The following is a 26866-nucleotide window of genomic DNA, read 5'->3' on the forward strand; positions in this document are numbered from 1 at the left end:
CCTTTCATTTCTAACCTGCTTCTCTCCTGCCTTTCTTTATCTCTGAGGATGCTGCCCCTGTCTGGCTCTTCCTACAGAGCCACTTGCTCCAGATTTTCCAGCCTTGGTCTGTTCTTTGGCTTACCAGATGCCAGTGTCTTGACCATCACCATTCCACTCAAGTCTCCCAGGCAACAATGTTTCTTCACTTCTCCTTTCCTTCAGAGTAATCCTCTTCTTACCCTGACATCTGCCTTTTCCTCTCATTCTCTTCTTCCTGTCAGCATCTGCTATCCAAGTCAGTTTTGTTTGTGTCCACTTCCCAGCTCTTCATCAGCTCTGCCATGCATCGATTGTCATCTTATTTCACACCTCACTTGATGCTACCTGAGCAAGCAGATAAGGACTCTGTGATCCTTCCTGGAAGTGATGAGATCAGTCTGTTCCAGCATGATGGCAAAGGAGTCCTGTTCTAGTTTCAGCAGGGACAGAATTAGCAGCACAGTGATGTGTTTAGGATTTAGGGTGAGAATAATGTTGGTAACACACTGATGGTTTAGTTGTTGCTGAGCAGTATTTGCAATCAGTCAAGGAGTTTCTGGCTTCTCACCCCTCCAGCGAGGAATTGGGCAGAAACAGCAAAGGCAGCTGACCCCAGTGACCAGAGGATATTCCATGGCATATCATGACATATTATAAAATATATAAACCAGGGGGAAAGCTGGCCATGGTCTCTGCTCAGGAGGTGTCTGGGCATCGTTCACTGGGTGGTCAGTGCAAGCTTCTTTTGCAGTACAATATACTATTATTATACTACAATAACACTACTAGTAATTTTTTATTCTTAGTAGTAGTAGTAGTGGCATCAGTAGTAGTACTAGTAGTAGTATTTCTCCTCACTTCCATTACAACCCTGTTAGGCTGTTTTTGTCTTACCTTCTCCCCCATTCCATGGGAAGGGGGACAGTTCAGGGAATGAGTGAGCAAGCAGCCATGTTGGAGTTTAGCTGCCTGCCAGGTTAAACCACAACAAGAATTTCAGACAAAGGAAAAATATCCTTCTGTCATAGCAAAACACTGCTCTGGGTTTTTAGTGTTAAGGTGTTTGTGTGTGTGTCAGCACTTCATCAAATGTAAAGGAAGCGATAATAACCTCAGATTAGTTTGTATTTTATTTTTCAACAACTACAGTAAATTTAGTTTATTAAAGTGTTCTAAATAGACTGTTCTAGACAGAGTGTTGTGATATTGCTTTATTTGTGTTAGAGGAAGATTCTGATGCTCTCTTTGTTAGATGACCTGACTGCTGAGAGATACTCTTCTTAAAACTTAGCTAAGATGATGTGTTGTGTAACAGACATGGATGGTTATTCATCTCCCCTTTGGTGGCTTCTGATGAATGTATTAAATTGTCTTTAATTTTCTCTTTTCAGTGAAAAATGTGATTTCGTGTTTCCTTATAGTTGCATTTAATAATTTTAAAACAAACCCCTAACAAAAACCTCACCTAAAGAGACTGTTTATTGTTTATAAATAGGTTCTTACATTCTTATTTTTAGTAGATAGCCTGGGTTTTGGGGAAGGTTTGTGTCAGAGAGCTCACCTGTAACCTTGACCTTCAGTAAGTGTAGGAAAGAGCTTGGTTAATTTTCAGTCAAGGATTTCTCATTTAGGGCACATTGCCCTTCATGCAAAGATAAAGCTGGTACTTGGGATGTGACAGTGCAGTGCCTCAATTTTTATCTGCTCTTGAAGGATAAATTGTCCATACTGGCAAGGGGAAGAATGGCAGCATTACAGGGCTGTGTTCCAAGTACTGGAAGTTGCTTAATTCTAGCACGTTCATTCATCAGATTTCATCACTGACATAGTCAGGCTGAAGAAGAGGAATGGTCTCACTTTGGCCAGATGCAGACTCAGCAGTGTAACCATGAAATGACAAGCTGGGATTCAAGGGCTGCAGGGCTGTGATGGGATGACAATCAGCCGCCTTCCTGCTGGATAGATTGTGGTGCCCAATGTGTGCCTGGGGAAAGAATTCTTCATGCTTGTGTAAACATCCCAAGATCTTTGCAGGTTGAACTGGCATTTGAAGGTCAAACATCTTTCAACACTTCCAGTCTCCCTTTCACACAAGCACAGGCATCTTTGTAGTGAAATCACAAATTCCCTTTAGGTTTCTCTGTCTTTTACATGAAAGCTTACACTTGTGATTGATGCTAAGAATGGCTGTGTAGCAAGGAGGCATTTTGTGTTGAAATGTGGGCACTTAGTTTCTTCCAAAAACCTTCTGCAATGGAGAATGTAAGTTGAGAATGGTTATGCACAATCTTTATTTTTAATATTCTTGTAAAGGGATGAGTAGCAACAGTAACCTACCTTTCTCATGCAGGTGTATTTGGTGTTTTGGGGTTTTTTTTAACAGAATTCGATCCATTCCAAATTCCATCAATTCATACATTCAGTAACTTTTTTTTCACCAGCTTGGCCCCAGGAAGGTAGGGAACTGCTGATGAGTAGGTGTTGTGTCCCCTCCAGAGCAAGCTCTTTTTCCCTCCTACCACCATCATATGCCTGCCAGTCTTTGCCTGTTAGCACAGGCGGAATCTCAGGATTCTGAGGGTTACTCATCCTTACTGTTACAGGAAGCTGTAGAAAGAACAGTGGTGGTACCCAGGCGTGGGAATGCATTCACAGACTAAAGCAAGCATTTGATGGGAATGTTTGGGTGGTTTTGTTTAGTCCTGTGCTTGCATTTATTTATTTATTCTCCATGAGAAGACTTGCATTGGTTTATTTGAAAGGGACTGTACTCTGCTCTTCTCTACTTCTGCCTTCATTGGGCTAAAAGTGAGAAAAAATGCCTGTGTAGGGGAGTCACAAAATGATGGGGAAAAAAATCTGGTTCTGCAGAGCAGCTGTGCACTTTGTGCACTTGGCTTTTAACTTCCTAGATTTACCTGTTTATACTAGATCATGCCAGCCCTGGAATCCCAGCTTGTCGTTTCATAGGAATATTGCTGGTTCTGGGGATGGACAATGTGAGATCATACCTTAATGATACCCAGAGCCTTCTTGTTAACAAAATAAATCAAATAGCTTTAATACTCTGTTAGCTTGAAGGATTGCTGTTTTACTGTTTGCAGTACAGTCTTTCCTGATGAGCAATTGCATCTATATTAATGCATGTATAAGCAGTTCTGAATTTTTTTGATTTAAGCTTTATATTGACATTTTGAAGTTTTTTACTGACCTGCAAGTTGAGAAGTAATATTATGGTGTTTCAGTATGTTCAGAATCACATGGAAACTTTCTTAATTATCACTTAGGGAACTTAAAGGGGAATTTGCTCTAGTTAAATACGTGAAACTTAAGCTAATACAAAGTCCTTCAGTTTTAGTAGAACATATGAGTGTGCTTCAAAAAAGTAAAACAACTTTAGTAGTAATCTTTCTTCTTAACCTCCTGACTTTCTGTTGTTGTTTTCTAGTGAGTTTGAATGTACCTAAAAACCACAGAATTGATAGGTAAGAGTTGTATTGTAAGAGTTTTTAGTTCTGTAACCAAGCTGATATACTTAATCCAGCCATTAAAAATGCTTCCTAATTGTTCAGTTTAAAATACTGAAAGACAGCAAAAAACTGTATTAGGGATAATGAATGAAGGTCATGATTATTGTAAGTTATTTACTTTATGCATGACGGGATTTGATCTTTAACTCCCAGTGGCTTTGTTAGTGAGTTCTTGATGTATAAAATATTTAAATTACCCTGTTTTTCTATTAGGTCATTGCAACTAGGTCAACAGAAAATTGAATCTTAACTACTTGATATCAAAGTTATTTTGGTAACATAAAATAATACTGGCTATGTAGTAATATTGGCTTTTACTTCTTTTTCTAGAAGGTATATACAGGTGAATACATAAACCAGTGTCTTCTTAGGAAGTTTGAGCTTTCATGCTTTGAAGTAGGCTGGTTTTTATTTAGTTTTAGGTGCTCCTAAGTGAGATATGTTTTTATTCCTTTTTATTATGGTTGAACCTAGGGCACGATTTCTGAATATGTTATTTTGTCAAGTCGTTATCTTTGGCATGTGAATGCTCTTAATCCGTAAGAGAATTACAAACTATGATGAGCTCCTGTAACTACAGTTGTCTGGATCCACCCAACAGAGATTTTATGTGTTTATGTGTTGCCCTATAATCATAAATATCCTGAGTTGGAAAGGGCTCATGAGGATCATTGAGTCCAATTCCTGGCCCTGCACAAAACAGCCCAAACAATCCCACCATGTGCCCAAGACTGTTGTCTAAACACTTGAGCTCTGTCAGTCTTGGTGCTGTGACAACTGACCTGCAGAGCCCATTCGAGTGCCCAACCCTCCTCTGGGTGAAAAAAACATTTCCCAATGTTCTCCCCTGACACAGCTTCCTATGGCTGAAAAGGAAGCTTTTGAAATTTATTTCACAGTTAATGGAAAATGCAAGCTCCCAGGCTCATCAATGATCCATGAAATATTTGGGTGGATCCAACCCAACCCAACCCAACCAAAAAACCCAGTGTGGGTTTATTCTAGTTCTCTTGGATTTTATCTCTGAAATACAGGGTTGACTTTGAATATAGAAAACATAGCATGTGTAAATCACGATGAACATTGTACTGTTAGTGCATAAAAGTAACAAATCTTTCATGTTTCTTTTCCTTTTAAATCTTCATGTTTCAGATTTTGGCAAAAAAAAAAGGTCAAACTTCATTCTAGTTACAGTGTGAACTTCCCCTCCACATGTCCTTGTACTTCATTCTGTAAATAAGAAACATTTTGTCTGTTACTTTGTTCTCAGTTAGTCTGGGAAACAAGAATTTTAGAATTAATATCTAATTGGTTTTCCTGTAGCCTGTCCAGAAGGCTACTTCCTTTACTACTTCATTTGTTCTCCTTTTTTAAGTAACAATGGTACCCAAGTTAATTTGACATGTCATAAAGGAGTAATACTGAATTCCCATGCACATTTGTTTTTTGTGAAATTCTCTGAAATGAAGGCAGCTATAGTATTTTATGTCAGTTTTTCACAAATGTAACTGCCCTCAAAATGTCTCTTATGTCAAGCTGTTTCAAGATTAACTTTTATATTCTAATAAGAATGGCAGGCGTAATTTCAGGTTAAGATTTTATACCATTTTATTATGTATGAGCAATTGCTTGTGTACAGTTTTGTTATCTGGTCTGGTAAAACAACCAGTTTACAGCAGGTTTTTGCATTTTATCAGAGCTACAGCTCTGAAGCAAAATGTTCAGTAACATTGCCTGCACTATATTATATCCACGTTGGAGAACTGGGTGGATGCCTGTCAGGTCATCCCAAGTCCTTTGAGGTGCTACCTCTTCCTGTTTGTTCCTCCCCATTCTTCCAGCAATATGGCTTGTAAGGAAGGTGTCTATGATACTGCTTATTGGCCAAAAATCATTTTGTTGTGAACTGCATGTAACAAGAGAAAATCTGAAGTGTCTTAATTGTGTTTTGACTTGTGTACCACACTAGGAGATGTGGAATGCCCAAAAATTCCTCTTAAAATCTGGGTCTTGGTAGATGGTACCTTATTGTGGTACTGATGTCTCGAGCTACCCTTTTTTTCCATCTGTCTCTCTGCCATATAATTTTCTTATTCCCTCAAGATTTCTGTTTATCACATGACAACTGTAGCTGAGGGTGAAATGGGGTACAATAGCACCTTTGGTGAAAACTTGATAAAGAACTCATTGATGTGGCCTTTCATTTGGCAAAGAGGGGTTTTTTTAAGTACTGCTAGAAGGAAAGTGTTTGTTTTGCTGAACTGGGACATAAACTTGTTTGACTCTCTTGTCTGAGACGGCAAGTTCAGATTTCTTTCTGAACAGGAAGGGCTATGCTGCAATAAAGTACCTGAATATCTGTTTTGGCAGCTGTAGTCTGAAGCTTTGGTTAGGCAATATGTTTTTCAAAGACGTCTTAACCATGACAGTCCAAACAAACTTCTTATTTGAATAATTAAATCCTATGTAGCCAGAGCACATTGTACAGTATCCAGATGGTTCTGGAATGTCTCTAGTGAGGGGGACTCACACCCTCTGTGTGTGATCTGTTCCAGTGCTTGATCACTGCACCAGAATGAAGTTCTTCATTTTCAGGTGGAACTTCCTGTGCATCCATTTCTTCCCGTTGCCCCTTGTCCTGTTGCTGGGCACCACTGAGCAGAGCCTGGTCCCTGCTCTGAGCCCTCCCTGCAGGCACTGACAGACACTGATGAGGTCCCTTCTCAATTGTCTCCTTATGAGGCTGAACAGCCCCAGACCCCTCAGTCTTTCTGAGGGATCTCATAAGGAAGATGCTCCAGTTCCTTCATCATCTTCATCACCTTTAATAGGTGAAATTTTTCATGGTAGCAATTTGACTTCAAAAGCAATCAAGGCTTCTTGCTGTCCTGTTGGGCCAGTCTTGGCCTGAGTATGAGTTTGTTGGCAAGATGTCTCCTCTGTGTTGCTTTTAAGAGGAGCATTGAGAGAGCAGTTCATCTTCCTAGGCAATTAGAGCACATGGGGGGAGAGGCAGCCCCACCAGCAGATGTTGCAGTGGAGCACATTTTGTATCTGTTCTCCACTTTTAGTTATTAACACCGCTGGAGGCTTATCTTGCAATGCTGCATTGCTGCTGGTGTCAGAGGAACTGCGCAGCATAATTCCAATTTTCCTCTGCTCTTTTGAAAGTTTTTGTTACTGATTTGCTAACCTGTTATTTAAAGCTCTTTGCTTTCCTGTGTTTTGTGTAACTGACCAAATGGAATTTGGGTTTTCCTGAGCAGTGCCCTCTCCAGCTAACTTTTGTTAGCTTAATGTTTTCTCTGTGTGGAAACTCATAAGATACATTTCAGCTCATATACACATTGCCAAACATGCATATAAAAATATATAATGAACTGACCTTCCTTAATATAATTCTCATGTTGTATTGTCTCCTAGGGAAGGCAGAAGAGTCTCCCTTGGAATGGAGAATATAAATCCCCTTCCTCCAAATTATTAGAATTTTGAAATTAAGGGGCTCTTGGGCAAAGATATGGGAACAGGAATAGCAGTTCTTTACTAGTATGTGTAATAAAGCAAACAAACAACCACAACTGTGGCATTAGTAACAAACAGAACCCAAACCCGGTCGCGGCCGCGGCGCGTTCCCCTGCAGTGCAGTTCCGCTCACGGCCCCCAGGGGCGCTGCTGCTCCCGGTGGGCGGGGCAGGGGCGGTGATCCCTCCGCGCCTGCAGGGGGCGCTGTGGCGCGGGCAGCGCGTGGCAATGGCGGCCGGGCCCGGGCGGGAAGGGCTGGAGGAGAGGCTTGCAATGTGGTTGCAGCTTCTGCATTTTCCAGACATCAGGAAAAATTCCTTCAGATTCTGTAGCTTAGAATATGTAAATCAGTCAGGTTTTGTTTTAAACCTTGTATTTTAATCTAGTTTATAAATCAGAGAACTTAAAACTGCTAACCATGAAGGTGTTTTTTGGAAAACTGGTGGCCGTATGGTAGCCATAGACAAGTTTCAAGTTCTCTATTGCTCTAGTACTTAAAACCTGGCTTACTAACCATTCAGAACTGTCCTTAACATGAAGGAATGACAGTGTTTATTACTTGTCTGTTCCTAGTAATTAGTATTTTATTTCTAAAAAGTGTTGCTGGCTGAATGTTGATTGTGATATTACATTCAGTCTGTGTGGCCACTGCTTTTATCTTCCTTATTTGGGTAAATAGGCTCTTCTCTTTCTCCCAAGCTGTCCCATCCCAGCTGCCTCCTGGCTGAGCTGCCAGAACACACTGCCGTTCATCCTACGAGATGGGTACAGGCTTTGCTTTCTATAGAACAAAGTATTGCTTTGTCAGGTAATTGTTAATTTGATAGCTTGTAAACTTTGCAAAGCCTCAAAGCAGTTTTTTGTTCTCCCATGTCACTGGCAATCTGGCATAGTCCTCTCTCATGAGTAGTAACAATTTCAGTGAAAGTTGGGTCAGGACTCAGCAGTGTTTTGGATTGCTTAGAGTGTTAATAATCAACAGAGTATTTCTACAAAATTGATCTTCAGCTGCTGCTCATGGAGTTATTTATTTCAAATGCTCCTTCTAAGGTTGCTTGTTCACTCATAATAGCCTTTGCGCAAAATAATATTGGAGAAACATTTACTGCCTGAACTGGATTTCATAATAATTTCTGTTCTTTGTCAGAAGAGAAAGAAGGAGAGGAACAACTGGATTAAATTGCTATTGAAGTAGAAGGAATCCAAATTTTTATTTAAAAATGAGCCATATGAAGGTGTTTGGGAAGGGGGAGCAGGGGAATAGAATTGAAATCTTGCTGAAGTAAACATGTCCTTGTTTAAAATGTGTTATATCCTTCATTGAAATGTTAGCATTTCAAATGGCTTTTGATGATCAAACATTAAATGTCTGAAGTATTTTCATTCTTTCCACCTACCTATGGTCATTACTTCCACTAGACATCAATGACTAACAGGCCCTTCTCTAGCTGTACTCTTAATACCAGATGCTCTACTCCAATTACCAAGAATTGTCCATGAGAAACATCTCATCATATAATAATGCAAAGCACAGCAAGATTACTGGTCCCAGTTGTACTGAATTACTGCCAAGCATTTTATCTTTATGACATCTTTCCATTTGATTGGTGTCTTTAGCAGGTCACTGGTATGAATACATAAGGTATTAAAGAATTCATTAATCCAAATTGCTTCTCACTGGATGTTGTTGCCATTTCAGGGCCCATTTTCCAAGTATGTCTTACATAGTGAAGTGCATTAAGTATCCCTTCAGCCAGAGGGATGGCACAAAATTTTAAACTGGTTGGAGATTTGCATTTGCAGGTCTTGCTGCAAAATATGTGTGCTGCCTGCTGTGAGAGGGGGAGCAGGAACACTGACAGCTGGTGTGCAACTCATTGTGCAGCTTAGCAGTAACAGAAAATTATGTCAATACCTGGAGTGCTAAAATTAGTGCATTTGGTAGCATTTGTGAAGCCTAATATGTCCTGCAATTCAGACACAATTACAGCTTGTGAAAACCTGAAGGCAGCTGAGGGGGGAAAACATCCACAAATACAAGATTCTTGAAGGTTTGGAATGTATTTGCTCTTTAGAAATACCACTAAGTTTTATTTGGTGTTTATATTTAAATACAAGGAAGGGCACTAAAATGGGTCATGCAGTATCAGTCATCTTTTTTAAATCATGATATACAGTTTTGTTAATAATTTCTGTAAAGGTTCTTAGAAATGTCTTTGTTTTTTAAAAGCTGCTGTCTTTTTTCAGTCTTGAGATTCGTGGAAATCAACTTCATTAAAAACTGAGTACAGAGAAATGTGCCTTGAAAAATCCAATTCCTTTCCTGCTATAGAGTTAGCATGCATGTGCAAGTAGGCTCCTCTATTTTCCCCTAACTTGAGTCATGCCATGCTCTGCTATTTATTGTCCTGCCTGACAGAGCTGTATGGGAGCTCATCAGTCATGAAAAAATATGTAATTGGAAGAAAACTAAAGTACATGAGTACAGGGAATAAAAGGAATCTCAGTAAAGTTGGAAGACTACAACATAGGAGGCAATTAATACTCTGAGATGTAAAATAGATCAGAAAAAAGCAAACTGTATTTTATATAAAAGAAGAGCCTGAAAATTATGAAGAAGATGCATTTCTGCAAAATAATTTTTTATTTTATACACCACCTGAGGCTTTTTCTTCTGTGGGTTGTTTTTTTTATTAACAGTATCTCAATACTTGACCGATGATGCTGGCATAAAGATTTTCTAGTGGTGTACAGATGTCATTTTTCTGTCCTGAGGATGAAATAGGTCCTTTCTTGAGGTAATAGTTGGTCCCTTACTCAGACTACATGCAGCACCCATATGTATGACATTCTGCCCAGGGTTCTTGACAAAATTGTAGTAAATCTTCACAAAATAGTCTCATTAAGCCTATAATGTTTCAGATCTGTTCCTTAGAGTTTTATGGTAGTGTTCTTTTTTCAGGCTTATTCCTTCATGTGAATTCTACTGACTTTTCTGTAGATCAAATAATTTCCAGTAGTTTTTTTGGTTATTCTGCCCTCCCATTTAAGTAGCCCAGTAACTCCCTCTTATTCTGGATCAAGCAGTCTTTTCCAACTGGCCTTGGCTTTCAGCACCTTCCAACTTCTTATGGCAGGCTTTTTTTATAGCACTGCAGTAGACCTGTTTTAGCTAGATATGCTGCTGTCACCTTAGGGTGGGACCTGGAATCTCAAAGAACCAACCTCCCTACTTGAAAAAACACCAAAACTTGCCACCAATTACTCTGCAGCAAGCATCCACTCATGGCATCCTTCACTTTATCATCTTTTTTACCACTGTAAGCAGCTATGCTTTAGTCACCAATGTGTTCAGCAGCCTTCCAGAGCAGCTGAGCATGTTCTCTTACTGATTCGTCAGGCAGAATTACTGCCATAATGGAGTGGAAAGGAAAAAAGGGATCCAAAGAGTGTGCTGGGGCTGTAGAAAGAGAGGAGAAGAAGCACTGAGCAATTAAGTGCAGTGTGGGAGGAGAATAAAAGGTTTTTACTTGGGCAGAATCATGTAAAAGCACTGTGACTGAGGCAGGATGGAGTCAAGCTATCCAGACTTCATTATTCCTGCTGTTTCCTAACTGAAGAATTCCAATAAATTAGGCAGGATTATGTAATTGTGAGGGAAGGGGTTGTGTCTGCAACAAATACTCTCTCACTTGTGGCACTGGAGAAGCATTGCAGATATAATGTGTGCCAAGGAATTAGAAGGGAGAGCAACTCAGTCCAGCAATTTGTCATCTTCCCAAGGTGAATTTTGCAGCCTGCTTTTGGGCCTGTTTCTTGGTAAATGGTGTTTGAGAGGCAAACTCTTGATTTGTGGTGCAGGGCAAGCAAGTTTGCTAGCATGAGTGGTGCGTACCTAGAGGAAGAAAACTGAAGGGAAAATCCCTCAGGAAGCCTTTTTTGAGGTGATCTTTGCTGCTGGTCACACTGATAACTTCTGGGATGGTGTTTTTTTACTTTGTAGGCTTTTAAGGAAGGTGGGACAGGAGCAGGAATCCCTGTGGCATGATGCTATGGTAATGGGCTTCAGCACAGCTCTTTCATGTTGCATTACTGAGCAAGAAAGGGACAGAAAAGGCATCTTACTGAACTCACAGAAAATTTTTCCTCAAAGATTTGGAAAACGAGACAAAACATGAGAAAAGTAAATGAACTTAAAGTTGTAATAAACTGTTGAAGTGCTGTGGACTTTTGAAGAATGTTTATTTGCTTTTTTTATAAAGCTGCCAGTGTGTGGTGATGTGCATTTGAATCTTCTTACATGTAAACACATATGTCTGCTAGTGGCATAACGCATCAAATCTGATCTTGTGTTCTATCTGGGAATTAAGACAATTCTGTCAGAAAATTCAGTCAGGCAACAAAATAACAAAATGACCTGAAATTCCATTTATGTTTCTGATGGAAGAACTACAGAGGAAGGAGGAGGAAGGTTTGAGAAATAACCTTTTTTAATGTATGGTACCCTATGAAAATGAAGATATAGTAGGCACCACAAATTAATTATATGTATATTTCTACATATAATTTGTTTCAGCAAGGCCTTTGTTCTCATTGGTGACATGAGAATGAAACCTTGAGCCCCAGACCCTCAGCATGTGCACTGCCTCTTCATGCAATATTTAACACAGGCTTGGTTTGAAAGGACTCTGAACATGCTTACTTTTTGGTTTGGAGCCCAGCCATCTGCTAGAAGGTGTTTGGTTTTGTAATGGATTTTCTTTTATTACCTTTATCATCTTATCTTTGCTTTTTTTCTCTTCAGTGTTGGTGTGATCTTCACATTTCATCTAGTTTATGGAGTGGCTGGAAAATCTGCTGATCAGGACCATGTCTCACACAGTGCTTTTATTTTGCACTACTTTGCCTTGATACCTTCCATTACACAGATAGGGCAATCATCTTGTTAGAAGCATGCAGACTTGCTGAGCCTTTTTCTTCCTAGAGAAGATGTTGGAGGTTAGGATTTTTTCCTTTTCTTCTTTTTCTCTTGGATTTTTTTCTCCCATTTGTTGCCTAAGAGATGGCAACAATGAGTACTTAAAAAAGATGTGGCCACAGGAGAGAAGGTGCAGTTGGCTGCAGTCTCTTAGCTGAGGAGCGAGCTTGGTAGCTGGGGGGTTTTCTCTTGGAAAGTGCAGAGATACCACGAGATTTTGGCTGGGGGTCAGGAGTTGCGCTCAGTCCCCTCTCCTTTTCCCATATCTTTGCCTGATAGCCCTGTAATCTCAAGTTATAGTAATTTGGAGGGAAGGGGTTCATATTTTCCATCCCAGGAAGGTTCCTTCTTTCCTTGGCAGACACCTGTCTTTTAAACCAAGACAGAAGATTTTAAAGATTGTGTGAATGGTAGCCTTCACTATAATTCCAGTTCTTTGTTAGAGGTTGATTCTTAATGATACTCTTAGTACTTGCTGTGTTGAAAAATGAAATTTCTGGACCAGAACTTCTGGTCTTACAGCAAAAAATCTGTTGTTGTTCCAAGAGTATTTTTCAGATAATAGAATGTCCTTGACTGAAATAAAGTTACTAAATATTAAAATGTGGCATTATAACATCTGCAAAACTGTTTTTGAACAATGTGAGCTGGTAACCTGTTGTGATACACCAGGATGGGGCAATAAAAGAAGTCTGCTACAAACACAATGGACAACTGGACATCAGGAGGGGAGTCACTGGCATTATGGGGGAAAAGATGATATTTCTAAAATTAAATTAAAATGTGACTTACTATATTGACACAATACACATTGTGGTGATGTGCAGTCAAAAATGGAAAGTTAAACAAGAAGAAATTTGCAGAATGTTGAGCAGGATGTTGGCTGCCTTCAGCTAAATTAATGATGGGCACATGATGGTGGGTTTTAATGTGGTAATACAGCCTCTACTCAGAATTCCCCTTTAGGGCTGTTTTCTCCAGATGGCCAGAAACCCATAAGCCAGCAGGGTCTGGTTTTAACCAACCCTTCCCAGCAAAAGTGGGTGAGCAGCTACTGGAACACAAGTTGCAGTTATACTGGCATGTTGGATAACCTGAGAGAATGTATGGATTTATAAACTCATAACAGAAAAATGATGCCATCATGGTTTATTATTAGAGTACCTCTGCACAGGACAGATTTCCAGCTGTAATCAAAATACAAGAATAGTAATAAATTTAAGGCAGACAGAGGTAGTGTTGTTGGTGGTAATGATACCAATGCTTATCCTGTTTAAACAAAACAGGAGGGGTGTTGAGGACCAGCCCAATATGGTGTAAAGTCAGTGTATTGCTGGGTTGGAACTAAAAATAATATTTGAGTTGAATTTGGCAATCCCATCACCTGATAGTACAAATTACAACCAGCACTGGTCTGGGTTGCTCCATCAGTCAAAGTAATGCATAGCTCTCTCTGTCATGGTATGTACTGGCAAAGAAAAGTAGTATGTATTAGAGTTTCTCCTTATTTTTAAGAGCCTCTCTTTGGATGTACAGGATTGCTCTCCCTTCATGTGTGCTTGTTTTCCCAGTGTAATCTGTGGGCTACTCGCTCAAAAAAGCAAAGAATACTAGAAATTTTATGACTCAGCATAATTGAAAGTTGAACAAGTACAAGAACAATACAGGCAGAAGCTTGCCTGCAAGCCTAAAGTGCTAGAAGTGCTTCTTTTTGATGGATTTGTGTTTCTGTTAGATTACTCCAAGCAAATTAAACATTGCAGTTGTCAAATGACTTCTGTCGAGTTTGTGAAACTGCTAGTTGAACATTAATTTATTTTAAAAAGAAACAAAAACAACAAAAAAGAAAAATAAATAGAACAGAAGTTTAAAGCTTTGCATTTAAACTTCAGTAGTAATTACTGTGAAAGGAATGAAAAAGGTTTCTAGAACATTAGCTTTGTGTATGTCTAAATAATAGATAGAGTTAAATTTTATTTGTAGTAAAAATAGAATTGAAGGCAATAGAAATCCCATGTAATGTTGCAAGTGATTGCTATTGCCTAGATTTTCACATACCTAATTTACTATAATTCTGTATATTGAAGGAGTATTACCATGAGCAGCCATCCTCTCCCCACGTCCTCTGTTCCTTCCAAAACACAGAGGAGGGCTTGTTCCAATGGATTGTTTATTTCTGTGAAATTCAGTAATTGTTTGCAACATGGAGCCATATCTGAAACAAGAATTTGGGTCACTGTGAGGATGCTCTTGTCTTATTTTCAAGCAATATGATTCTATAAAGCAATGCACATTTTCTGTGTGCTAGTCAAATCTAACACTGTACCTTCACTGACATCTGAACATCGACTCTTTCTGAAGTGTATTGTTACGAGTTGGTTGATATAATTAGATGCTCAAAAATTAATGTGCTTTATTTTAAATTATTGAATACTCATGCATACTTTTAATGACACTGCAGCCCAAGCTGCCTTACCCAGAATTTTGGACATACAGCTTTCCATTTGGTGGATGTAACTCAGTGGTACATGCGATGGTGTTACTTTTCACAGAAGCATAGAGTGGGTCAGTGTAGAATGGACCACAGTGGGCCATCTGGTTCAACCTCCCTGCTCAAGCAGGATCATCCCAGAGCACATGGCACAGGATTGCATCTATGTGGTTTCTAGTGAGGGAGATTCTACACCCTCTCTGTGTCATCTCTTCCAGTGCCTGTTCACTGCTCAGGAAAGAAGCTCTTCCTCATGTTCAGGTGGAACTTCCATTTCTGCCCATTGCCCCTTGTCCCATTGCTGGGCACCACTGAGCAGAGCCTGGTCCCTGCTCTGACCCCTCCCTGCAGACACTGACAGACATTGATGAGGTCCCCAGTCAGTCATCTCCTTTTGAGGCTGAACAGCCCCAGCTCCCTCAGCCTTTCCTCATGAGAAGCTCCATCCCTTTATCATCTCTGCAACCTCCACAGGACCCACTCCGGGAGCTCCCTGTCTCTCTTGCCCTGAGGAGCCCCAAACTGGACACAGCACTCCAGAGGTGCCTCACCAGGGCTGAGTAGAGGGGCAGGATCACCTCCTTTCACCTGCTGGCAATGTTCTTCCCAATTCATCCCAGGATCCCATTGGCCTCCTTGGTTCCCAGGGCACTGCTGGCTCAGGGACAGCTTGTTGTCCACCAGGACCCCCAGGTCCTTCTCTGCAGAGCTGCTCTTCAGCAGGTTGGCCCACAGCCTGTGATGGTGCCCAGGGTTATTCCTCCCCAGCGGCAGGACACAGCAATTCTGCATTAAACCATCATACTCTTGAGTCTTCTGCAAAGCCTCTGTGTGCTTGTCCACTGCTCAGGCACTTGACTAAATTAAAGCATTAATAGTTGCCAGTTACTTGTGTCCTGAGAAAGTTCAAGTGTGTGCCAGGCTGGTCTCCAAAAAGCTGCAAATTTATGCAGCTTTCACTGCAGGATTTGTGTGTGACACCCTTGGGAACGGAGACTTCATTAAATGAAAATGCAGATTTTATATTTAGGGTTACCAGAAAGTGTGCTTACTCATTTTTGCGAGGTAATTTTGGGCGCCTCTAGAAAATGCTTATGTTAATTTACAGGCATTAGGGTGTGCCAAGGAAGCATAAAAATAACAACTTTTCCCCCCTAGTTAATTAACAAAGTCAAGGAAACTAGTTGCTCTTTCATAGTTGACTAATTGACTTTAAGGACTTCAGATCAAATGCACTGAAATACAGTAAGGAATTTACTGTGAAATATACATCTTGGTGTGGTATATAGCAAAGGTGTGTTTGTTGGATTCTGCTTTTTTCCTATGCATTGGGTGTTCATTATTTTTAAAACTGACTTTTTAATTGTAAGCCTTAAGGGCCACTTCATCACCTCCCTGAGATGACTCTTTACTTAAAGCAAACTTGTAGTCATCTCATTTTGATCAATTAACCTATTATTGCATCCTAATATCCATTGGACCATCTTGATTCTTTCATGTAACACAGACTGTAGTTTTTTGTAGGCTGCAGACAAGTGGGCTTTAGGGAGCTGATTTATGCCTGCTGAGTCGTGTGCTTTTGCAATCCAGTATATGTTCAGTATATGCACTTCCCTAAAATATTTCAGTTTTTCCTTATTTTTAGAGCCTCTGTAATTTTGCATTTAAAAAAAAAATCTTTGAGAGGGTTTCGGGTTATTTAATTGCAACTTCAGAATTGTACAGAATTACAGTGATTTTAGTCTAATAAATCATGTTACTTAGCACCTCAGTTTCTGAGTACTGATGCTGTGAGCAATGTTCATTCTGTAAGCATGTAAATTTTTGTTTTGCTGTTGAAGATGGAGCAACCTCTTTGGTCAGTTATGTCCTTGGGAAAAAAGGCTCTTCACCCAGTTTGATCTGTGCAGATATTCTGGTGGTCATGAATCATCTTGTTTCCTGGCTGATAAGCTCTACTTGCTTATCAGCCTTCTGGGCTAACATGAATTTATCTGGCTGATGAAATGAGGATGCAATAAAGAGGCTGCAGCAGCAACAATAACTGAGTTGACTGTGTTGCTGTTAGCACTGTATCAATGGAAATATTCTCAAATGCTTTGAAACAAGGTGATGGTGTCATTTGTTTTATGTAGAGCACCAAAGGCAAAACGTCCTTGTCTCTCCCTGCCACTGTAGTCTCCTTCCTGGAATCAGACCTGCCAACTCCTGACTTCATGTTGCACCACACATACCTGTAATGGGTCCTGCAAGTTTTATTATGAGGTTTTATAAACAAATATATATGAGATCAAAGACTGGAGCTCCTTTCCAATGGCAAGTTGAAAGATGGTCATAATTTGAAGCATCATCTAGAAACTGTTCCATTCTCTGCAAACCTGCCACTCATTCACAAAAGCTGCTAGGAGTAGCTAGAGGTTTAACAGGATGAGATACTGGAAGTAAAAATAATATTGTGTTGATTTATTTTCTTTTCCCTTCCAGTGGGCGAGTTTGTGAGTGATGCCCTTCTGGTGCCAGACAAGTGCAAGTTCCTTCACCAGGAAAGAATGGATGTGTGTGAAACTCACCTGCATTGGCATACGGTTGCTAAAGAGGTACATTAATTTGTCTTAAAATTTCCTGCCTTTTTTCTTTAAAGCTGTGTCACTCTTCTGAGGATGATTTAAAATATAGCAGCAACATAGAAAACAAAGAGCAATACTTTCAAATGTTTGAGTGAAAAGCATTTTGGGATTTTTTTGTAAGGTAGGAAATGGGAGTCAGAGCACAATAGAGACCATGACTGAATACTTGCCATTGACCTTGGAACATTGACCCTCTTTCACAGCACTATTTTTTTCTTCACACACACTCACAAACTCACTGTGTTTTCTGCTTCCTCAATTTTCCTGTGTTAGCACTGGAACTAAATGCCTAGGATTTACCTTGAATCATTATCCCAGGTTGACACTATCCAGTATTTATCATGGATATTGGTATGCCAGATGTCCACAGAGATCAAACAGGCCTCAGGGAGTGTACTATGTGAAATTAAGCAGAAAAGGGTCGGAGAGCTGATCAAACAAGGACTGGCCAAAGGCATTTTGCAGGCACAGTTTTTACAATTTAACAATGCTTTACTGAAAATACAAATAAACGTAATGTTACAATTGCTAATGTGTTTTGGAGTTTTTTTCCTTATGTAGAGAGATTTAGGAATAAAAACTGAGATGAGTTTTCAGGATTTCTGATTGCTGGCTTTTTTGGAACCTTTTAGCTTGTACGTTATTGCACCTTCTGGAGATAAAATTTGAGATGTGATCAGCAGCTTTTCAAATTTTCAGTCCTTGTTTGAATTATACTTACACAAAACATGTAAAGCACCAACCTTCACACAAAGGAATTCTAGTTCATTTTGACTACTTGCAAACTTAAAATGGCAATGGCCTGGAAGGACATAATCACTGCAAAACTGAACCATTTTCCTTTTTTCATCTGTCACGCATCACTGTATCTTTAAGGTATAATTATGCCAAACTGACTGATTTCCAAACAAGGCTAGGAGGTACTGTACTGGCAGAGGTGTCAGACCAGACACAGCGTGTTTCCAGAGTAAGAGCTATTTCAAATGTTGATTTACCTTGAGGCGAAGTTTTCAATAATGCTTCAGGATTGGGATTAACACATGAAATAATTATTCTGTCATCACGTTTTCTGTTTATGAGCAGAGCCAGTGAGGATTTTAGACAGGAAGATAAGGAGTTACCATTGTATACATGAGAAGACAAGCCTTTTGTTCTGGGAAGGACTGATAGGAGAGCTTGTTGCTTGCAGTGGACACGGGTAGGGAGCTGCTTACAGTAAAGTAGTGAATGCAAGTGTGATCTTTCTAAATCGTGTTTCAGATTTCAGAGATGATGCAGTTCACCAGCCTTAACTTCCTAAGGCAGTATGTAGTCCCTTCATATTTTCTCAAGGTCTGTGAGATTTTATAGTCTTCCTCCATGCCAATATTGTTGCTGCTTTTTTTCCCCCTATTTTCTGCAGTCCTGTAGTGAGAAGAGCATGAATCTGCACGACTATGGCATGCTGCTGCCCTGTGGAATTGACAAGTTCCGTGGTGTGGAGTTTGTCTGCTGCCCCTTAGCAGAGGAAAGTGAAAATCTTGATTCAGCTGATGCTGAAGATGATGATTCAGATGTCTGGTGGGGAGGTGCAGATGCCGACTATGCAGATGGAAGGTACAGTGACTTTGTACCCTTCAACTTGTTATTAAGATGCCAAAAATCTGTCTAAAAGACCTTGGCATAGAAGAGGCTTTGTATCTTATACATGAACTTGCATTTACAGTGGTTGAAAGCATCAGTGTTCTACTTCTTTTATTTTTAGCTTTCTACAGTAAAGTTTATTGTTAAAAGATACATTTTTAAGGCACACTTTTTAGTGCCTTTATAATTTCTTCAGTGAGAATTATTGCCATATTTATCACCAAAATGCCTAAATTAATATTTTTTACAAATAATGACAAATGGTGTACTCCTAAGATGCTTCATGTGCAGTCTGGAGTACTGCAGCAGGTATCAGCCAACATAACCAGTGGAGTTCTTGAAATGCCTTCATTTGTAATAGGCATTAGCTGTGTGCCAATTATTATATTATATTATATTATATTATATTATATTATATTATATTATATTATATTGTTGTTGCCGTAACAATATTTTTCTGCTGACAGTTAGTTTCTAAACATGATCTAAAAGAAAATGTGCATTATTATGTAGCCTTTGACAGATTTGTTAATTTGCTGCTGTTGAGAAGGAACATGGAGGTTTCCTTTGCAAGGCAGTAATGGGTGAGAAGATACCATCCCTGTCCTTATCCTTCCCATCCCCTGTGCACATAGGTTAATTTTGAGCCAGATATGGGTTATAACTGTGTTGTAACACTCAGTGGTAACTGAGTGGTCTGATGCTGTTAAAGCCTTTCCATATCACTCTCCTGAGCGTGTCAGACAGCAATTGGAAGAGCAGAGTACCGTGTCATGTCCTTGCAACTGGATGTCAGCAACTTGCAAAGATGGCTTTCTTCATAAACTATGATCAACATTCAAATTCTGTTTGTGCTCCCCAGGCTTTCATCACTTTGTACTCTGCTGATGCAGTGTTTCTACCTCTTTTTTTTGTACAAATAATGCGCAAGATCTTAAACTTGGGGCTGATTGCATGTGGTTTCAAGGAGTACCCAGAAAATAAATGGGGACCAAATTATGTGAATAGTGCCGAAAGTTAATAGATCTGAATTGTGCTATGTTTGGACTTGCTAATAATCTAGATGGAAACAATTCAAAGAACAGTGCAGAGATGAAGGACAGAGACTGAATTGCTGTAATTTGATGTAATGAGGTGGCAGTAAGACCTAGAATACTGAGAACATATATAATGGTGGGCAACTAAATCTTTCCTGGCAAATCATTGATAAGTGTTGCAAGGCAGTGTCCTTTGTGAATAATGGAATAAGTTTAAAATAATACTTCCCAATAGTAATTTCCACTTTTCTGTCATAAATAGGAGTGAATGGTCAGACATGATGCAAAAGCCTACATCAAAGAACTTTCCATATTCCCTATTGGTATCTTTGGACATTCTTCTGATTTATAGTTCTAGCAACTGTCAGTGTCACTATTTATAACCCTTTCAGTAGGATTTGTAAAGCTGCTTTTGGGCTTTTGCTGTGTCATTTCTGTATATTTAATTTAGATTTTGATAGGGTGTTTAAATGTTCTGTCATTCTAAGAAATGAGAGCATACCTTGTTCTAATGGAAAGGTTTCATTTTTTCATTATATAAATATATATACACGCAAGATAGATCTATCCATCTGTCTTAAATATCTATTAAATATATAGGTAATGTATTTACTAAATATATACAGCTATATATGAAGTACATGTCTTATACATACAAGATCAAAGATGCCAAAATTATTTTAAATAAAAGAGCTTACACGGGTATAGAGTACTTGTTCGTAAGACAAATATCCGCTATATTTCTGTCTTTTTGTGTTTTTCACTGAACATTTAATTTACTATTATAGTCCATTTTCTTCCTCGTAAGGGAGTTTAATATCTGAAGAGATGAGTTCAAGAACACCTTCATAAATTTTGCCTTCTCTAGGAATGGGAGCTGTAATTGCATTTCAATCCATTTCTGAAATTCCAAGCAAATACTGATTTTTTTTTACCCTCCCCTCCCACAGAAGTGCTTGCAAAAGGAAAATGAAAGATCCTTCTATGGGGCACTTGTCCTTCATCTGCAGATGAAGAGCCAAGTAATTTTGGTGGTTCTTTTAGAATGACTCACTCATTTCTTGCTGCCTCTTAAGCCAAGTACATTTAAGCTGTGTGTATTGCAGCTAGAAATACTTTTGAATTTTAGTTTATATATATGTATATATTAAATATATATATATATACTTACTTACATAGTAGTACATGGTAATTGAAGTATTTTGTGTGTGTGTATTTATTCGTATCTGAGCATATGTTTGTGTGGCTATCAATACATATATGGCTCAGTCCTAAACTGATTGTGAAGGAGAAAGGAAATGTAAGGTAGCAAAACACTTTGCTAATGCTAAATTGCCAATATTCTCTGCTATTAAAGCATGTCTGTTTAAAGTGCTTACTCAAGTCTACCTTTGTCACCTAACATGGGTACCCAAGTGAAGGTGACATGTTTGAGGTGGAGGTGACAAGCTGAAAAGCAGATGATTATATTCTTGTTTCTCAAAACTATGACAGAGCAGAATCCAACAAATGTGGCTAATCTATTTTGCGATAACTTTATATCTTGAACTATTAGATTTAAATTTTAAAATATTGCATTTCTGGTTCTCAGTGTGTAGGGGAAAGCACATTGCAGCCATTCAGTTAATAAATGCCCTTTTTCAGACTGTTGTGTTTTCACCTCCAGCAGTTGTCTCTGAAGCACTGTATTTGGTTTTTTTTGGGTTTTTTTTGCTTTTTCAAGGATGTTTTCTTCTCCACAGGGGGAAGAAAAGCTCATCTGCATGTTGTAGCCACACTGTTAGAGGGAATGTGGAGATAGCTTGGGCTGCAGTGCCTCATACTTGGGTGTCCTTCCTACCCAATATTTGACCACCACCTGGGTCTGGATGTAAAAGGATGTGATTTGCTTGTTGTGGCTTGTTGGCAGTACTTGGAGGAAGGTGGGAGGGTGTATTAGAGTGTATTTTGGTGATATATGTACCCGTTTTATTCAAGAGGCCAAGAGGCAGGATCCACAGGGGCTTTTGAAATTGTCTTGTCATGCTCATCCTGAAAAAGTTTTTAACTCTGACAAAGAGGTCACAACCATTTTTAAGCAGTGGAGTTCCTTATTGCTATCATCACCTTTAATTAAAATTTACCTTGAAGTCTGCCTGAGGGACAGTCAGATGTAGGTGCTGACTTTCAGTATAACTGCAGACCTCTCCCTGAATAGCTACAGCTCAGTCAAGTGACCTGAAAGCTCTGGCTGCTCTTGCAACTCAGCACAGCCTGGTGGCCCTCCTGCCTGTGTGTGGGAACTAGCTGGAAGCTTTGATGTCCTTGATGTCCAAAGCTGAACATCTTTAGGAGTGTTAGCCAAGGTGGAAACTTCCAGGTTTTCTCTGTTGTTTTGGTTTGAAAGACAGGTATCTGCTAAGGAAGGCAGGAGCATCCCTTGGAATGGAAAATGTAAACCCCTTCTCTCTGAATTATTATAATTTTTGAAATTAAAGAGGCTCTCAGACAAAGGTATGAGAATAGGAATAACAGCTTTTTATCAGTATGCATTATAAAGCAAATAAACAACAATAACAACTACAATAACAACATCAACAACAAACAGAACCAGAAACACGGTGGCAGCCTCCTTCTGCCTAGGTTCAGCAAGCTGACTTTATGAACCCACTCCTTCAAGTAGTTTCTTCAGGTAGCTTCTGGAAGTTGTCATGTGGGGCTCTGTATGGCTGCTCTTCACCTCTGGTTCATCCCTATGATGCAACAGGAGCTCTCATTGAAAAGAGCATAGCGTGTTTCTTCTGCTGGTAGTTGGTTGTACGGTAGAGCTTTTTCAGCATGTGTCACTTGTTTCTGCTCTTCTTTACCAGTGAGTCTAAAGTTTTCACCTTCCGGCCAGTTTGTAGTTATTTCCAAAACCCCAGGGTGATTTGGGTTTCTAATACGGGCCCACAGTGTGATGAGAGCAATCCACTTGGTCCATATAGCATTGGTGGCATGGTGGGTGGAGGAACCTTGCCTTTGAACATCCACCCCAGCACCGGTAGTCGGGGTGCCAGGAGGAGTTGTGCTTCTGTACCAATCACCTCTGAGGTGGCTTGGACTCTTCACAGGCAGCCAAGATTTCCTTCTCTGGTGGGAGTGTAGTTGGCTTTGGACCCTCTGTAACTTCGGCTCCAGAATCCAAGTGGTCAGCCTTGAGTCTCCCCAGGCACCTTCTGCCAAAGGGTCCAGGACAAACCATTGTTCCCAGCTGCAGAGTAAAGCACATTCCTCACCTCTGGTGTTATTGTGACTGGGCCAAGGGCTACAGCATGAGCAATCTTGCTTGATCTTGGCGAAGGCTTGTTGCTTTTCAGGGCCCCAGTGGAAATCATTCCTCTTGTGGGTAACCAGGTTGAGAGGGCTCACAATTTGGCTGTACTCAGGAATGTGCATTCCAGAAAAACCTATGGTGCCTAGGAAAGCCTGTGTTTCCTTCTTGCTGGTCGGTGGAGACATTGTGGTGATCTTGATAACTTCAGTGGGAATCTGATGCCATCCATCTCGCCACTTTACTTCCAGGAACTGGACCTTTCGGGCAGGTCCCCTGACTTTGCTCTTCTTGATGGCGAAGCTGGCTTCCAGCAGAATCTGGATGATCCTCTCTCCTTTCTCAAGTACTTCCATTGCTGTGTTCCTCCACACAATGATGTCATTGCAGATGAATTGAACAGTGGAGACGGTGAAATTTCCAAGCCAGTTTTTAGAAATCAATAAACATTTAAAGAGGAACCAAGTGGGTTTGTGCCCATTTTTAACTTTTTGTCCTGTATAAATGGAAACAAGTCATCTTTCATGCAGACTCTTCTGTGAGGTGGCTTTAACCACATCTATTCATAAAATATACCTGGGTTTCCCCCAGTGGAAAGCTGCAGTATTATTTGCAGTCTCTCTTGTGTTTCTGGAGGCCAGGTATTTTGGGGAGAAGGGAACAGGGAAATCATTCTTGTTTGTATAGAGGCTTAACTCCTAATAGAGTCAGGTTTGTGGCATATGAAAATTTTATCAATGTGTCTTAACTTCTTAATGCCCTTTTAAAAAGGAATCATACTGTCTTCTGTTTTGCCGAGTTCGCTTTCAAAGTTGTAGTAGGCAACATAATATAAAATGAAATATTAAAGGCTTGATGTCTGAGATGAGTTAGAGAAGTCACTAACTTCGCCTAGAAGGCTGTTCAACCATATGTGATGCCATGAGAAAGAATTCACACCCACTTGTGCACGAAGTTGACAGAAAGTCACTGTGTGTTTATATATTTAAAGATCATTTATTCATTAGTAGTAAATTTCAAGTAGAAGATAGGAAACAAACCTGAAACCTTTCCACAACAGAGCACTAAGCTCAAGAAATATTTCAAAGGCAACAGTAGCAGTAGCCAAACATATATTTTTTGACCTCTTGTCTGTATCACTCAGAACAGAACTAAGAATGATCCCAGAAGATTCTTGACATATTAATCCACCAAATGCATTGCTTAGTCAACTTCATTGTTTCCTCCTGTTGTCCTGTATAAGTGTCCTTTCCATTCACATAGCACTAGTAACAGCAGAATGAGAAACTCTGCAGTCGGTAATTTGAGGTCAGTTCAACACTTGGTAGTCCTCTATGAAAGGCATGCAAGGAACCTCTAGATAAGCTGTCTCCTGAGAGAGGCAGAAAAGATCCTGAGGAACTTTCTTGCATCTTTCACATCAACTGAGTGCATTTTGTGCAATGTTGATCTTCTTTCAAAATGAAATTTGGTTGATGGTATCATGGAGCGAGCATGTTTACATATTATTCAACTGTCAGCTAATGTTGACCTTTTTTTTCTTTAGGCATTTCTTAAGCATTTCTTACTTTTTGGGACATTCCAGAGTCCTGGATTCTTTCTTTTCTATTTAAAGGGAAGGGAGGGAGATTAAGAAAGAGGTAACTGTTTTCCTTATAGAGATTTCAAATAAAATGTTCTGTCATATTACCTTGAAGTAATTTTGTTGCTGACACATCATGATAATTTTCTTCATTTAGCGATGATAAGGCGGTAGAAGAACAAGCAGAGGAAGATGAGGAGCTAACTGTTGTGGAAGATGAAGATGCTGATGACGATGATGACGATGGTGATGAAATTGAAGAGACAGGAGAAGAGTATGAGGAGGCAACTGAAAGAACTACCAGTATTGCAACCACTACCACCACAACTACAGAGTCTGTGGAAGAAGTTGTCAGAGGTAAATTCATCAGGCTTGGGGCTGAAACACTAATCCTGCTGCTTTGCATATTTGCACTTTACAACAAAAAAATGTTCCAAACAGCAAAATACCCAAAGCTGCAGTATTGTTGTGCTTTTTGACTCCTGTAATTTGTGTGTTTAATCCCCTCACCTTTCCCTTTCCCAATACAAATATGCTGTGGGGTTAGTTCTGCGACAATCTTTTGGATTTCCTGACCTCCAGTCCTCCTGGTGCACAGATGCTGCACGGACTGTCTGTCCTTGAGTTGTGTTTATTGTTCACAACATTTCTTGTTCAGAAATAGAAGGGTTGATTTTATTTTAAAGTAGCATTAAATAAAATTCAGCTGTCATATGTTGCAAATAGGACAGGAAAGTGTATATGGTTTATCATGTACATGAGTTACAGAAGGATATGAAGTATCAGTTCCAAGCAGGAGGTGCATGAGCTGGTTTGGTCCCTCATATTAACAGCTGTGATGGGTCATTTTGTGTGATTGTGTTAGATACTTGTTTGCTGTGTTTCTCCATGAATTAGTAATTCAGTAAAGTTAGACAAATTTAAAATAACTATGCAGAAAAATGAACCTAAACTAATGAGTTTAATGTGTGCTGATGCAAGTGTCATTGTAAATGACAGCATCATTGTAAATGAAAGAGACGGAGGGACCTTGTTGAGAACATACGTATTAAGAAGGGGTCTTTACTATGGAGACACCCTGAAAGCTTCTCTAAAAGGATTGAAGTGTCAGAGCTTCATTCATGTGGACTGAGCTCTGTTCCAGGCTGCCTTGCCCAAGCTCTAGTTATAAAACATCCTAGGATGCTCTTCACAACCCTTTACACCCAGTTTTCTAAAGCTGTAACTAATACTATGTCTTTAGCATTAAAGAACACAGAGAGTGGGTTTATCCAGTTTAGGAGGAGCTGCTTTTCAAGTGGACAACTGTTGTAAAGCCATAAATTAGGATCTAATTGTGGGCTGGTACTGAGCCCTTTCTCTGCCAAATCAGTGGAATGGCTGCCATCAGCCATAAATAATTAAAAAGCGTAAATGCAGTGTTATACTTTAAAGATACTTGAGCTATTGTAGAATCAATTTTTCAGGCAGTTTTATTTCTCTGCATATTTTAATGAATTGTGACCAAAATAGTAATAATAGAACCACTTACAAACTTCTTTTCAATGAAAAGGAAATGAATCTTTCCTAGAGAATGAAAAAGGTCCATTGGTGGGAGGATAGTATTTTCATTCTGCAGCAACCACATTTCTATGTGTTTATTGAAAAGTGTGAATAAACTTTCCATAGCGTAGTATTTGCCAGTATTCACTTTCCTACCTTTTGAGAAGATGATCTTAACTCTGAATTCATATGGTGTATAGCAGCAGACCCAGTTTAAACTTTTGGATATGCTCTTGCTGGGCTTCAGATGTTAAACCCAGACGATTGTGGGTCTGAGGTTACAGGGATTCAGATGGTGAAATTAGTGTGAAATACTAATTTTTCACCTATGGTCATGGGGAGATGTTAGCATTGAATTTGTGCTGAAGAAAATACGGCTCATTTATGAAGCCCTGTTCTTGATTTTTGTCTCTATGTGGAGCAAGGGAAGTGACTCTGGTGGCCAGGATTTAGGTAAGGGAGTGGTTTAATTTCTGCAATCATTGCCATGGTGTTATGGGTGTTGCAGAGCTGCTCCCAAGGATCCGGGCTTCCCATGATTTTTCCAGCATGTGATGGAAGCAAGCAGCAGCACTGCTTCCCCCATCATGCGCAGTTGTTTGGAATTTTGTTTCTTCTGTC

General features: G+C 39.7%; 1 protein-coding gene across 4 annotated transcripts in view; it reads left to right on the top strand.

Annotated features, from left to right (window-relative positions):
• APP (amyloid beta precursor protein) overlaps positions 1-26866 on the top strand; it is a 183243-nt gene that overhangs the window by 77901 nt on the left and 78476 nt on the right. For all 4 annotated transcript variants that reach the window (XM_064410851.1, XM_064410853.1, XM_064410854.1 and 1 more), the window contains exons 4-6: positions 17027-17139; positions 18572-18765; positions 24861-25060. In XM_064410851.1, coding sequence (XP_064266921.1) covers positions 17027-17139; positions 18572-18765; positions 24861-25060 — 507 coding nt within the window. The remainder of the gene's footprint in view (positions 1-17026; positions 17140-18571; positions 18766-24860; positions 25061-26866) is intronic.

Source organism: Passer domesticus, chromosome 2 (genome assembly GCF_036417665.1).
Source record: "Passer domesticus isolate bPasDom1 chromosome 2, bPasDom1.hap1, whole genome shotgun sequence".
Lineage (NCBI taxonomy): Eukaryota > Metazoa > Chordata > Aves > Passeriformes > Passeridae > Passer > Passer domesticus.